The sequence below is a fragment of the Hemicordylus capensis genome, chromosome 1, assembly GCF_027244095.1.
Source record: "Hemicordylus capensis ecotype Gifberg chromosome 1, rHemCap1.1.pri, whole genome shotgun sequence".
Taxonomy (NCBI): domain Eukaryota; kingdom Metazoa; phylum Chordata; class Lepidosauria; order Squamata; family Cordylidae; genus Hemicordylus; species Hemicordylus capensis.
In genome coordinates this window covers 230,058,286-230,073,721 of record NC_069657.1, presented here as the reverse complement: position 1 = coordinate 230,073,721, position 15,436 = coordinate 230,058,286, and the positions used below count along the sequence as shown (strand labels likewise).

The 15,436-nt window shown below is 44.2% G+C and overlaps 1 protein-coding gene across 17 annotated transcripts in view; it reads left to right on the top strand.

Annotated features, from left to right (window-relative positions):
- The window catches only part of AGAP1 (ArfGAP with GTPase domain, ankyrin repeat and PH domain 1), a 591,701-nt gene that overhangs the window by 320,149 nt on the left and 256,116 nt on the right, over positions 1 to 15,436 (top strand). Inside the window, exon 13 of one of the 17 annotated variants that reach the window (XM_053283172.1) lies at positions 9,860 to 11,197. The exons of the other annotated variants lie outside the window; for them this stretch is intronic. Coding sequence (XP_053139147.1) covers positions 9,860 to 9,918 — 59 coding nt within the window. The 3' untranslated portion in view covers positions 9,919 to 11,197. Of the gene's footprint in view, positions 1 to 9,859; positions 11,198 to 15,436 lie in introns of those variants that run through there. 17 annotated transcript variants of the gene reach the window in all.

Genomic DNA, 15,436 nt, shown 5'->3' with positions numbered 1-15,436 from the left:
GGTATTTATTTCTACTGGCAAAGAGAAACTGTAGCTTAATAGCAGAGCACATGAGTTGCACATAGGAAACCAAAGGTTCAGTCTCTGTTTTTTAAAAAGGTTATTTACATCAAAGTTTACACCCCATTTTTCAGCCAATAAGCTTCCAGAGCAGTTTGGTGAGGCTTTGTAGGGCCACTGCTGCAAAATGCTGGGGCAATGGATTTGTGATTGATTGTGGGGGTGGGTGCTAGATGGTTGGCTGGCTTTAATCTGGTCTGTGATGTGTGTGTGTGTCATTTTTAAATTGATTTATATATTGCTTTTCAACACACACAAAAGTTATATATCAGCAATAGGGATGTGCATGAATTGGTTTTTTTATTCGATTTGCACCCGAATAAAATCACCCTGATTTCACCCCTCCCCCTCAAATCACCCCAGATTCGATTTGTACCCAAATTTTCCAAATCGATTCAGATTTTTTTTAAGGGTCCTGGGGCTAAAAGACTGAATTGGGTGGTAGTGCCCAATGGGTGGAAGCTACCACCCAAGTTTGAAAGAAATTGGGCAAAGGGGTGATTTTAAAAGCAGTTTTGAAATGTGCATGGCTTTAAGCTTTTCCCCATAGGGGACAATGGGGATTTCAGCAACCTTATTTTGTTTGTTTGTTTGTTTGTTTGATTGCTTTCTATGCCGCCCTTCTAAAAATGGCTCAGGGCAGTTTACACAGAGAAATAATAAATAAATAAGATTGATTTCTGTCCCCAAAGAGCTCACAATCTAAAAGAAACATGACAGACACCAGCAACAGTCACTGGAGGTACTGTGCTGTGGGTGGATAGGACCAGTTACTCTCCCCCTGCTAAATAAAGAGAACCACCACATTAAAAGGTGCCTCTTTACCAAGTTAACAGGAGCATATATCTCCACATGGGGGGGGGGAGAACTAGGGTGGCCCAGAGCAGGTTGTGGTGGATGGTAGTGCCCAGTGGGTGCAAGGAAGCTGCCACCAAGCACTAGATTTTGTTGCTTTCAATGTCTGAGGTCTTCTGAGAGTAGATTCTCTGGTAGGAAGTGAGAGAAGCCACTCTCAGTCATTTCCTCCCAGAGAATCTAACACCTCAGACATTGAAAACAACAAAATCCAGTGTCACATGGGTTTGTGGTTTGCGGGGTGGGTTGGCACCCTATGTGTACTACACCACACCCCACTCCAGGCCACCCTGGTGCCCCCAAGTGGAGTTATGGGGCTGCTGAAATCCACATTATTCCCAATGGGAAAAAGCTTAAAGACACGCAAACAAGAAATTCTTTAAAAATCACCCCTTTGCCCAATTCCTTTGAAATCTGTGTGGCAGCAGGCATCCATTGGGATACTATCACCTGACTCACTTTTCTGTCCCGAATCTGCCCCAAAGACATGCCAGTTTCAAAAATTCTTTAAAAATCACCCCTTCTCCCAATCCCTCTGAAATCTAGGTGGTAGCTAGCTTCCACCCACTGGGCACTACCACCACCCACCCCACTCTTCTGCCCCCAGAACCCCTTTTCTGCCTCAAATCTATCTGCCACAAAGACATTGCCAACCTACACCACACCCCACTCCAGGCCACCCTGGTGCCCCCAAGTGGAGTTATGGGGCTGCTGAAATCCACATTATTCCCAATGGGAAAAAGCTTAAAGACACGCAAACAAGAAATTCTTTAAAAATCACCCTTTTGCCCAATTCCTTTGAAATTTTTTTAGTGTCTGCCACCCATTGGGGCATTACCACCTGACCCACTGTGGCACTCCTAGGAGTCACCCACAGGCAAAAATGGGCACTGTCTGTCCCCATTGTCCCATAGCGTAGATGCAGTACACATCAACAACCAGAGCAGAGCTTTGCAAAGAATAAGGTTTCCAATGGCCACACACATCCACTGTGTCCCACCATCCCCCCCAATGGAAATGTAATTGATCTACACACAGCAGTGTGAAACAACAACAACGAAATGCACTGCCCCACGCACCCCCTCCCAATGCAGGATAACAGCAGCAGCAAGCAAGCAAGCAAGTGTGATATCGCAGGGGCAGCAGACTAGGGCCAACAACAGCATCAACTGTGCCCTCCCCCCCCATCCCAAGCATTTCATCAACAAGCAACTGACACAGTTATATCTGTGGCACCCGGCCATAAGTGGGTTAAGTAAGGATGCAAAATATTCTGCCAGTGAAATAGCAAGGTTGGGCCCTCTCTCACCTACACAAGTAGAAGAGTGAGGATGACAACGGCACACAATTTTTTGGCACTTTTTTTTTGACATTTCTGCAACGGATTGGAGCCTGTGGCATCAGTATAACCTATTGTAGATGCAAGCAATCTAATTTGAATAAAAATGATGATAATGCTAGAAGTCACAATATGACCCAATCTTCATTGCAAAGAAGTTCACGCACAGAGAGAGAACCTGTCCTGTGCCCATCCATGAGGTCCCCAAAATACAGGAACAACAACAAACCAAGGCATTTGAATTGCATAATATATATACTGACTTGGCCTAACACTGCTGCCAGCAGAGGTTTGGACCCCTGGGTGCTGCCGCCCCGCTGCCACAGGTGGAACCGCAGACCCAATGTGCTGAAGTGCTTAGGGTCCTTGCCCTTGCTAACAAGTGGCTTGCAGTGGGTGCAGGCAGCATGGCTGGGATCACCAGGGCAAAGCTCAAAGTGATCCCACACCACACTGCTAGACTCTCCTGCGACATGGGGCCACTTGGGTGGTGGTGCTTCTACCGGTTCCTTCTGGGCCACCACCTCTGCCCTCAGAGTTGGCCTGGGAAGTCCCAGGGACAGGAAACACAGGGGCTTCCTCCTGGGCCTCCTTAGATGCAACCTTGGGGCCCCCACCCTCCACAGGGACTGGTGGGGAGGGAGGATAGCAAGGTGGATCTGGCTGGACTGGCAGCTGGCTCCACCTGCACCACCACCACATCTGCCACGGGAAGAACTTCTTTCCTGGCTGGGGAGGGCCTCCCCACTAACTGCTGCCTGGCCGCAGGGCCTGGTGTAGGGCCAGGCAGACACGAGAAGTCCAGCCTGCACACCAAAGCAGGGGTGGGGGTGACCTGGGGAATCTGCAACAACCCTCCCAGCCATCTATTTTGGGGCTTCTTTTTAAAACCCTGACTTAAAAAAAAATTTTATGGAAAGAATTGGGGGGGGGAAAGGGGCAGAAGTGGGGTGAGTGTCTCAGGGCAGGGGACATTCAGTTGGGAGAAGGGCCAAGAACAGGGGTTGGGCTGACTTCAGTGGAGTGTGTCCTACACACACACACACACACACACACACACACACACACACACACACACAGTGCCAATGGGTTGTGGTGCTGCTGGCACCCTTCACAGAAAATAGGCTTGGGCTGCAAGAAAGCTGAGGGGGGGAAATGGGTGCAGGGTGGAGGAGGCTGGGAAAGCTCAAAGTTTTCGTTGTTTAAAGGCTTGAGTTGGTGTTGGGGGGTAAATGGTCGCAGTGAGGAGGCTAGAGTGTGTGCCCACTCAGAGCTTGTAGGCTGCTGGGCAGAGAATAAATACAAATATAGGCTACTGGTGGTAGCCTCTAAGCAGCAGGAAGGTGGTGAAAAAAGAATTCTCTTTTCTTCTCTATTCCTGAATCAGCACCAGGAACAAAAAAGCAATGCAGCAGAGAATCCACTCCAGCCTGGCACCCAGCAGGGGCAGGCAGGCAGGCAAGCTGGGTGGCAAGGCGGGCTGGGCTGAGGTTCGCAAGGCAATAGGCAAAGCAAAGCTCCCCCCCCCCCTCCTCCCACAAGGCAGAAAGGCAGAATGGTGGCTGCTGCCTCTTTAAATATATTTGAAAATTCCTCCTTGAATTCCAAATCTGGCTGGGCTAGCAGAGGGGGAATTTGTTTTGATTCAGATACAAATCGTTGTGTACCCGATTGTTTTGCACATCCCTAATCAAGAAAACATTTAAGAATATGGTTCCCTGCCACCAGAATAACTCACCGTTCTGTGGGGAGGAGAGCGGAACATCCTGGATTAAGGATCTTGATATTAACCTGCATATGGAGCTGATAAAAACTTTTTTTTTTAATGGCCACGATGATATTTTTAACTTATACCAGCTATGCTAAGACTGTAATGAGTAAACTCCATTTTTGTTTTTATCTCACAGGCTAGAGCTTTGGTAAGATATTCATTTCTCTTCTGCTTCTCTGATCATCTACAGTAGTCACAAGTAGGGATGTGCACGGAACCAGTTCGGAGGCCCTTTGAAGAACTTCAAAGGGAGGGAGGAGAGCTGGTCTTGTGGTAGCAAACATGACTTGTACCCATAGCTAAGCAGGGTATACCCTGGTTGCATCTGAATGGGAGACTTGATTTGTGAGCACTGCAAGATATTCCCCTCAGGGGATGAAGCCGCTCTGGGAAGAGCAGAAGGTTTCAAGTTCCCTCCCTGGCTTCTTCAAGACAGGGCTGAGAGAGACTCCTGCCTGCAACCTTGGAGAAGCCGCTGCCAGTCTGTGAAGACAATACTGAGCTAGATAGACCAATGGTCTGACTCAGTATATGGCAGTTTCCTACGTTCCTAACCGGCGGTTCCACCAGTTCGAAGGCGGTGGGGTTCTCCTTTTAAGAGCAGGGGATTGCACTTACCCTCCCCCACTGCCATTCCCCCCCCCACCGCCCCCGGCCAGTGTCAGTTTTTTTTAAAGCCCATCGAGGCAGCAGCATACCTTCCTGCCGCCCCATTGCCCTCGTCTTCCGGATATGACTGGAGGTTGCTGGCGCGCTTGATGGGCTTTTACTAAAAAACTGATGCCAGTGGTGGGGGTGGTGGCAGGAGGGGTAAGTGCACTGCTCCCCTCTTCAAGGGAGACCCCCCACCACCTTGGTGTTTTTGGTTTTTTTTAAATATGCTTTTATTAGTATTATAGAAACAGAAAAGGTTACATCTCTGAGAATCCAAAAAACCCACATACAAACAGATATTATCCATCAGCAACAACAGCAAAATTCCCAAATAAGAAAAAAAACAATAGTAGTAATTGTATATGTATATATATGAAAAGAGAAAAATATTGTTAAAATATTATTAGAGTAGCAGGCCTCGGAAAGTCTAAACCTGAATCTAACCTTCAATGAAGGATTTTAAACCACTCAAGGAAAACTCCACCTGAACCGATTGATCATCCAACAATTATGTAGTTTAAGAACATAAGAACAGCCCTGCTGGATCAGGCCCAAAGCCCATCTAGTCCAGCATCCTGTTAAAGAGGCGAGAACCCATTTTACCGTAATAAAAAATATATAGATAATATAAGTAATTCAGGCACAATGTTCTGCAATACAGCCATCCCAGCCCATACCACTTGCTGTTCCACGTAAAAATAGATCAGTACAATCAATACATGTGAATTTCCCCACTCCAACTTTGTCCTTCATCTGATTTAAAACCTATATAATTGAAAATGGAAAATGAAAAAAAAAGTAAAATATTAAAAATTATTCAGAAACTTTCAAAATCCTGAGTCTGACCTAACAAAAAATGAATTGGGAATGTTCTATAGTGCAAAATAGTATATATCTATATATCTATATATCTATATTTAAAAGGTTATAACAAGTCATAAATATTCAATCTTATCCACCCCAGCTTCCTGAGTAACAAATAAAAAATTCCATGCAGAATACTAAATGATACAAGTAATGAGTACAAATTCCATTAATGATGCTGTTTATTAAGCTGATGGACGAATAGAATCCAAAATAAGCAAAAAAAATCCAAAAATCTAGAAAAACGCTAGAAATATTCAATGTCTGTAATATCCTTATTCTTATAGCAGAAATATGAAAAAGCTTCTGCTTCAAGCTTCCCCAGTAAAAAGCTATCTCCCCAATATTAATTTCATGGTGTAAATAACAGATGAAGGAATTTGGACAAAAGTACAGAGTTTCAGTACTAAATACTGTTGGCAATAAATGCAACTCTTATCAGTGGCGTTAAACTAATACACAGAAAAAGGGAAGAGAAAAAAATAAATGCAGAATTCTGTGCCAAATCCACGCAGCAAGATCTTAGGCAGGCACAATAATCACTTCATACTGGCTCTCTTCTCAATGCTGGCTGTCTTCTCTTTACACAATATGACTTAATTACCTCCTAAAAAGTCCATGGAAAGTATTCTCAGTTATATGGGTGTCAATAAAAGCAAAAGGGATAACTACAAAAATAGATCTAAAGTCTATTAAGAAAAGATAAAAAGATAGATTTTGAACCTCCTATCCAGCTCTCCAAGAAATCAGAGAGCTTAGAAAAGGAAAGAGAAAGTTAATTATTAGAATGGGAGAAACTGATCATGCAGAGACATATTTTAAATGCAGAGCCAAAACAAAATTCCCAACCCATACACACCAAATACAAAATGTTTAAGCAGATGTTCATGTCTGGTATCCATAACCTATTATTTAAAAAAGAAATGAATATTAGGGAGGAGTTTAAGAAAAAGGAAAAAGTTAATTCAAAGAGGAGGGCGGGGGAGGGAGATTTTATGAGTTACTAATATGGAGTTCCTCAATAAAAAAAAGAGTAAATGCACCTGGAACTCTCAGTCTTCTGGGAATCAAATTTATTTATTTTTTTTAATTTATTTTTATTTTTTTTACATTTTTATACCGCCTTTCGTTAAAAGAAAACCCCAAGGAGGTTTACAAAAATTAAAAACATACAGTAAAAAACAGTAAAAACATCAAGCTAAAAACAGGCATAAAAACAAGACAACAGATAAAAACACACAAGAACAGCAGTAAAAGACAATTATGTAAAAGCCTGGGTAAAAAGCCAAGTCTTTACAAGCTTTCTAAAAGCTGTGATGGAGTCTGAGGAACGAATGGCCACCGGGAGAGCATTCCAGAGTTTAGGGGCAGCAACAGAGAAGGCCCTGTCCCGAGTGCACGACAGCCGGGCCTCCCTCATTGTCGGCACCCGGAGCAGGGCCCCCCCAGATGTCCTAGTCAAGCGGGCAGCAACCCTTGGGAGCAGGCGGTCCCTCAAATACCCCGGGCCCAAACCGTTAAGGGCTTTAAAGGTCAAAACCAGCACCTTGAATTGGACCCGGAAACGAACCGGCAGCCAGTGCAGCTCTTTCAAAATGGGGGTGATATGTTCCCAACGGGCAGCTCCGGATAGAACCCTCGCTGCCGCGTTTTGCACTAGCTGTAGTTTCCGGATATTCTTCAAGGGCAGCCCCACGTAGAGCGCGTTACAGTAAACCAGCCGCGACGTGACTAAGGCGTGGGTAACCGTGGCCAGATCTGCCTTCTCGAGAAAGGGACGCAACTGGCGCACCAGCCGAAGCCGTGCAAAGGCACCCCTGGCCACCGCCTCCACCTGAGCCTCCAAAAGCAGAGCCGGGTCCAGTAGTACCCCCAAGCTGCGTACTTGCTCCTTCAAGGGGAGTGCAACCCCATCCAGAACCGGTAAAATCTCCTCATCCCGATTGGCTCTCCTACTGACCAACAGTACCTCCGTCTTATCCGGATTCAATTTCAGTTTGTTAGCCCACATCCAACCCATCACGGCCTCCAGCACCCGATTCAGGACATCCACCGCCTCCCTAGGATCAGATGACAAGGAGAGATAGAACTGAGTGTCATCCGCATATTGCTGACAACTCAGTCCAAATCCCCGGATGACCTCTCCCAGCGGCTTCATGTAGATGTTAAACAGCATGGGGGACAAGACCGAACCCTGCGGGACCCCACAGGTCATTGGCCACGGGGCCGAGCAGTAGTCCCCTAGCACCACCTTCTGGACCCTCCCCTCAAGAAAGGACCGGAACCACTGCAACGCAGTGCCTCCGATTCCCATATTCGAGAGGCGGCCCAGAAGGATACCATGGTCGATGGTATCGAACGCCGCCGAGAGGTCCAGCAGAACCAACAGGGACACACTCCCCCTGTCTAGTTCCCGGCGTAGGTCATCCACTAGAGTGACCAAGGCAGTCTCAGTCCCATACCCAGGGCGGAAGCCAGATTGAAAAGGGTCCAGATAATCCGTATCATCCAAGACCCTCTGCAGCTGGGACGCCACCACACGCTCCATCACCTTGCCCAAGAAGGGAAGGTTAGACACAGGTCTATAATTGTCCAGGTTGGAGGGATCAAGGGAGGGCTTTTTTAATAGAGGTCTTACCACCGCCTCCTTAAGGCATGATGGCATCCTGCCCTCCCTTAACGAAGCATTAACGATCACCTCCAGCCATCTGCCTGTCCCCTCCCTGGCAGCTTTTATTAGCCATGAAGGGCAAGGGTCAAGAGCGCACGAAGTCACCTGCACACTGCCCAGGATCTTGTCCACATCCTCAGGCCGCACCAACCGAAAAGAATCCAACACAACGGGACCAGATGGTACCAGAGGCACGTCTGCCGGAACTGCCAAAACTCTGGAGTCCAGGTCAGCACGGATGCGAGCGACTTTATCTGCAAATATATCTTCAGTGCCATAATCTAATGAAATATCAAGTTGCACTCCAATTTTAACCCATTATTTGAAGAAATAGGGGGAAAACACTACCTTTTAGATCTAAAGATTTCCCTCTTCACAAGAATTTTTGATAACAGGTGCTAAATTGAGAGGGAATACTTCATGTAGGAAAAGATTAATTACACATACAAGACAAAGATATAACACTAATTGTATTGATTAACTGAATGTATAAATATATAAACTGATTTCCCTAGTCTCTGTAATACGTTTGGAAACTACAGTAACAGGAAATCCAATGAGAAAGTTCAGCTTTCAATGAAGTCTATCTCTAGTAAAGAAGCTCAACCTATTAACTTACACACACACACACACACACTCTCTCTCTCTCTCTCTCCTATATGGATATAGATTTCCCTATTCACCAATTTCATAACTCGCTATTTTATCAAAGGGAATATAATGCATGTGTTCATTTTAAATAAGCACATAGCAATAGCCAAAATAACAAACCAAACATATTGATATCAATATCAAGTGTATTAACCTAAATGTATACATTTTACCTTAAAATAAACCAAAAGAATTTAAAAATCTCTTTAATGAAAGTAAGGAGGGAAAATAAGAGTAATGAATTTAAAAGAGAAAAAAAGAAAAACATATTATTTAATTCTCAGGTATCATTTGCTTCTCAACATCAATCAGAATACTAAAGAGTCCCAGAGGAAAGTCTTTGCTAGTCCTTCAAGGGGTTAACGTGAAAGTCTTAAAAACATTCCTGGTTGAAAGATAAGAAGCTCTGCTGAGAGACTAAACACTGCCAAGCTAGTTCCAAACAAAAAGAAACTCACGCATGGGGAAATGTGTTATCAGGTCATATATGGGAAAGTCTTAGGTCTTCTATTTTGATGTTTTCGATTTCAAAGATTTTTTGATCTAGGAATTCAGAGCCAGCATAGCATAGTGGTTAGAGTGTTGGACTAGGACCGGGAAGACCCGAGTTTGAATCCCTTTTCAACCATAAAATTCACTGGGTGACGCTGGGCCAGTCATGTATCTCTCAGCCTAACCTACCTTACAGAGTTGTTGTGAGGATAAAAATAACCATGTACTTCCTGAGTTCCTCGGAGGAAAAGCAGGTTATAAATATAAAATAAATAAAAAATAAAATAAGTGTTGAGTTTCAAGCCAGACTTCTGGATAGGGTTTACAATGCTGAGTGATATTTATACAGCAAAAATAAGAAGAGTGCAAAAGTTCCAAAAAATTCCAAAACTTTAAAAGTTATTTCTTTCCCCCTGTTTTTCCATCACCATAATCCATAATATAATGAGAGGGAGGCATCAAAAGCTCAAAAATTGAAAATCCCGTTTTTGTTTCTCTACAGTCCCGACCAACAATGCTGCTACAAGTTCCAGGTGTATTCAAGCCGTTAAAAACTTTTAAAAAAAACAACAACAACCCAACTTCTATAATGCTACTCAAAGACAGAAACAAACAGAACTGTACAAGGAGCAAAGAACTCAATTACAAGCAATAAAACACTTTTAACAGTCCCGGAATTCCAATGCTGTGATTAGAGTTCAGAAATGAAAGTAATTAGTCACTAGAGCATCAAACGCTTTGCAAAATTACTTGCAGATAGTCTTCATGATAGAACTAGAAGCTGATCAAAATAAAATGCTGGGTTCTCAGGCAAAGTCAGTAGGAGGTTCAGAAATTTTAAAAACAGAAAAGGGGAATAACTTAAGCAGAAAAATCAAGTATAGGTCATACAAAATTCTATTCCTTTCCCCTGTGCTCCATGGGAAATTCCAGGGTATAGCATATGCATCAAGATTATGTCCTTGTGGATCTGGTAACGTTGAAACAACTGCTCATTTTCTTCTGTATTGTGATTATTACAGAGACGTAAGACGGCAACTAATTGCCCCACTTTTGATTAATTTTCTGGGTCATGGAGATGATCTTTATTTAAACTATTTGCTCACTAATCCTAATTCGGTTGTTATTCATATTGTGGCCAAATATTGTTGTATAATATGCCAAATGCGTATAAATGTAGTCTGATTTTATATTATTATTATTTTCTTATTTGTTTTATATTGTTGTGTTGCTGGTCTACGACCAAAATAAGTTTTACTTACTTACTATTCCTCTCCCAGTCTAGCAAAGTTTTATTCCTCTCCCAGTCAATCTTCCTCTTAACACCGTTTCATCTACTGGAGGGTCCATGGAGGTTCAAAAATGATAAAATTAGAATATAAGAAAGAAAAATGCAGGGGATATTAAGTTAAATTCCAGTGCTAAGCCGTAGTCGTCTCAGAGATTTAATAGGGAAGCAGGTAAGAGTACATGTAGCAAGGTCATCCTTAATGAAAGTGGTGGAACCTCTCTCCATTTAGCCTGATGCTTAAGGCAGAAAGGTCTCTTCCGGGGGGTTGTCCGGAGTCCTCCAGACTTTCCCAAGCCTGGACTCTCCCCAGACTCCCACCCATCAATGTGGTGGGTGGGGGGGGAAGCTCTGCACTTATTCTGATCTTCATATTGGTAATGAAGATAATTATACCAAATGGGAGTGAAAACACCTGAGAGAGATTAGTTGGGTGCTTCCTTCCAGGACACCATCTTTACTCCAGTCCTTTGAACCGCCCTGCTGCGGTTCTGTGCACATGCCTAGTCACAAGCAAAGGCAAAATCTAATTATCAGGATACAAGTCCCCCCCCACACACCCAATATTACAGGTTTTCCAGATGCTTGTGGACATAGCTAGAACCAAAATTAAAATTGGGTCATCAGGTAGCCCAAACCCAGGGGAGGTACTGAAAGACATTTAATGACAACTTTGTTTAATTTACTTAATTTTATTACTTTTATTATATCTTGTATCTATCTTATTGTCATGAGCCGCCCCAAGCAGTAGTGCACTGGAGGGGCGTGGTATAAATATTTTAAATAAATAATAATAAGCCATGGTTTCCAGCTGTATTTTGTCAAAATGCTAGCTTATAGCTTTAAATAATAGCAGAACTAATGGTTTGTGCCTTTTTCTGCCATTGAATCTACTATCTTGCCCTTCACTTTTTCTTGGCATGTTTATTTTCATTCCTAGATCAAAAAATCTGGGAATTAAAGTTAAAACTTTTCCTGTTTTCTTTGGTCCATATTAACTAAAATATCACTTTTCTGCTAAATGTGCCTTTTAAGATAGGGCATATATGCACCCATGGAGCAGACTTCAGTATACACATGAGGGAGAGTGGAGCAGGCCTTGCCTACCCCAAATGGTTTTTATGCTGCCTTGTATTTTGTCCATAATATTCATGTGAAAGAACTCTCCAAAATTATTACATCTATCTAAGTGGCCATGAGGGCAGAGGCGCTCTTACCCCTGGACCTTGGGGCCCCGGTCCATGGCCTCCAAGGTCCTGGGGGCCTCCAAATGTCCATGGAGGCCTCCTGCCACCACCCCGTGCTGCTGTGCCATGTCAAACCTCCGATCATTTCCGTAATTTTAGCTGCCATGTGCACGGGTGGGGAGTGAGCCGAGCAGGCCTTTCCCCCCACCCCACCCGTGATGGCAGGGGCAGGTGGAGCGGTCTCTGGGCCTGTCCATCCAGCCCAGAGGCCCTTGGAAACTGTGAGGCTCTCCAGCACGCCTGCGCAGTTGGAATAGATCATCGCAAGCCTGTGGAATAGAATGTCACAAGACCTTGCAGTTCTCAAGGGCCGCTGGGCCAGATGGACAGGCCCAGCGGCCTGCTCGGCTCACCCCCCACTCCCCAGCAGCATACATGGTGGCTAAAATTATGGAAAAGATTGGAGGTTCGGCGGGGCGGCAGTGGCAGGCTTCTAGAGAGCCTTCCCCCCATGCAGCTTGGTTTGTCTTTAACGGGGGGGCTTGCGGCAGGGGGGCTCACAGCAGGGGTGGTCCGGCCGCCAAAATTACCTAGGTGCACCACTGCATGAGAGTGTGGCTGTTGGGTGGGTGTGGCTATGTCAGCTGTCATGAAAAGCACCTGCACCTTTAAATTTGTGACACCACTGGCTCCCATTCAAAAGCAAACTGACAAACTTACAGAACTGGCTGAAACAAAAGGATGGCCCTCACCTCCCCCTCTCACAGCTACATTCATCTTGAGCGTCCTCTTGAGCTCAATTGCTCCTTGTTGCCGCTACCTGGAAAGGTGACTTCAATCTTGGTGAGATGGAGCAGATGCTGCTAAGCAGGTGCAATGGCGCCATGTAATGTAACCCATAAGAAATAGGACTTGAAAATGTAAACTAAACTAAAATCCTCAATGGCTGGTCTGCCCAACACAGGATCTGTTTTCAATCTGGAATCAATGCAGTGGGCCCCAAAAGTAAAAATGTCCCCAGCACTGTTACTCAAAATGAGTGTTTTGAATGAAAACTGACAAGCTGTCAAACCCATTTTTCTGTAAGCTGTACTTCAAGTGAACACAGCTAAGCCATTTTCATCTTTTTTTTAAATCTGAAATTTCATATTCATAATCTTGCCCTTAAATGGAAACTTTAAAGCCAATCTAACCCTTCTGCCAGAAAATATAAGCTGAAGAACATAATGTCCCCCTGCATCCCGTTTATAATGGTGAAATGCAATCTGTGTCACACTCTTAGTAATGGAGTACCAAGAGGCACTCTGTAATGCTTTTAACTTTTTTGGTGGGGGGTGTAATTTAACCTTGACTGTATGTAGCCATACTTCTAGGCCAAGCTGAATCTGTTCTGCTCTGCTTCTGCACCAGTATTCTTCTTCCCCATACTTAAATCTGAAATGGCATTGCTGGCTCCAAGTTTTTCTGGGGAGACTTCAAAAATGAAGTTGCTCCCCACATGCATGTCCTCCTATCAAGTAAGAGCAGGTGAGTGAGTATGCTGCAGCAGCTCCTCACCACTAGCTCATCTTCCTAAGTTGAGGTAAAGGGTGACCATGTGTGAGCAGTGGTTGCTGCTGCTGCTCCTTACCAGCACTTCCCATCACATGATAGCTTGCTCACCCTCTGCCCAGTGTTCTCCCTAATTTCCCCCCCCCCCATCTGTGTGTGGAATAAGTTTTGTTCTGGGCAGCAGTCCTGAGCAGGATTCAACCTGAGCAGGATTTAAAATTGAGCAGACATCAAAAAACATGTGAGCACATGCACATGCCTTAGAGGGAACACTTTCTCTGACATAGTGATGAGAGAGAAGGTGGGCAGGAAAATGTTCAGTGGTGAGGAGGAGAAGCCGCTACTGCCACCACTGCACGTTAGCTTGCTGACTTTCTCCCATGGTGAGGGTTAAGCAAGCAAGCTGATAACAGCAATGAGAAGACGGAGCAATAGTATGTCCCAGTTTATGGATGGGCCCCTACCAACCCAGTGTGGACCTCTGATAGCAAACCTGTGAACTGATGCTTCTGAAATATTTGCTTGATTTGGGGACTCTTAAAGGCAATTCAAATGACATGCAGAGAAAAACATACTCCGCTGGAGTTTGGATAGTAGATACTTGGTCATATATTATATTTGAATGCTCTCCCATTTGTAAAACTGTTTGCACATGGACAGATAGTACAGCAAGGAGAAGTCTACCTAAAACCTTTCTGCTTAACATGCTAGTTTTCTAAGTGCAGGTATAATAGGGTCATTGCTGTATTGTAATAGAAAAATGTAATGAAAGGAAGTAAACTTTCTACAGCTATCATTGAACAAGGTTAAAACATAAGCTATACAGTGAGCTGTTTTGAACCTAATATTGGTAGAAGATGCCACAGTTAGCCCTCACATAATAATAGAGGAGCACATCTGCATTTCACCAGAAAACAAAGTGTGGTCTGGCATTGTTTAGTTTAATGTTGTGTAAGGTTCAATTCTCAATTGCTTAGGTACATGTAAAAATACAAAATCATTGGGATCATTTCAGGCATTTAGAATCTGTTTTGAAATGCAGACATACAAAATACGTTATCTTAATGTGAAGTAGAGAGGGGCCCTTGCTGTGGGCATGTGATTGTTGCTTTGGGATTCAGGGTCTGAAGGACAGTGGTCTGTTGCTCATTGTGCCTCATCATTCCTTCTCCACCTCACAGTTTGTAGGCAGCTGCCCTCTACTCCTTTTCGTCTACAAGCAAACAATCTTAATTCTCAGGTTCAAATTGCAGCTACCAGGTTCCCCTTTTCCACTCTCTCTTCATTAGGGGTGCAGATTGCAGAACCTTGGCCTATAGCTAAAGGATCTTCCCCTGCCCCTTCCCCGTTTCTTGGACCTGATTTGCATAGTGGCTGGCAAACATGTCCAGTTGAGTTTCAAAGACCTTGATCTTGAACCCCTACTGACTGAATGAAGAAGCACCTTTTACAGTGGTGCAAGAAGCATCTTTTACAGAGGGTGAGCAAGCTATCATGTGGTACACATTTAGTAGGAGGAGAACCTTCCAGTGGTGGTTTTTGGTGTTTATCTTATGTTTCTTTTTAAATGTGAGCCCTTTGGGGACAGTATTTTCTATTTAAATTGTTTTGGACTGGTTCAGATGATCACAACACACGATCATGATGGTCACACTGAGAGTGTGCTACCTGCCTTGACATCACTGGAAGATCGTCCGACGCACTCTTGGGATGTCCCATAATCATGTGGAGGGCTGAATACTTATAGAGGAGTGATTCAAATTAATACCCTGCTCATGAAATTAAGGGATGCCCCAAAAGCACATTGGGCTGTCCTCTAGTGTCATCAGGGTGAGTGTGCCCTCAGTGCACCCCCATCCTGATTGTGGGTTTCAGTTTGTGTTTCATGTTTCGTGTTTCAAGTTTCAGTTCGTGTAGACTGCTTGTTTGCTCAAGTGCATTTTTGCTATCATGCCCTGTGACTATGCTTTTGCTTTAAGTAGGGTGATAGACAAAGTAAGAGAGAGAGAGAAGCCATATACCTTTCCTAATTCTGCATAGCTCAATTGCAGAG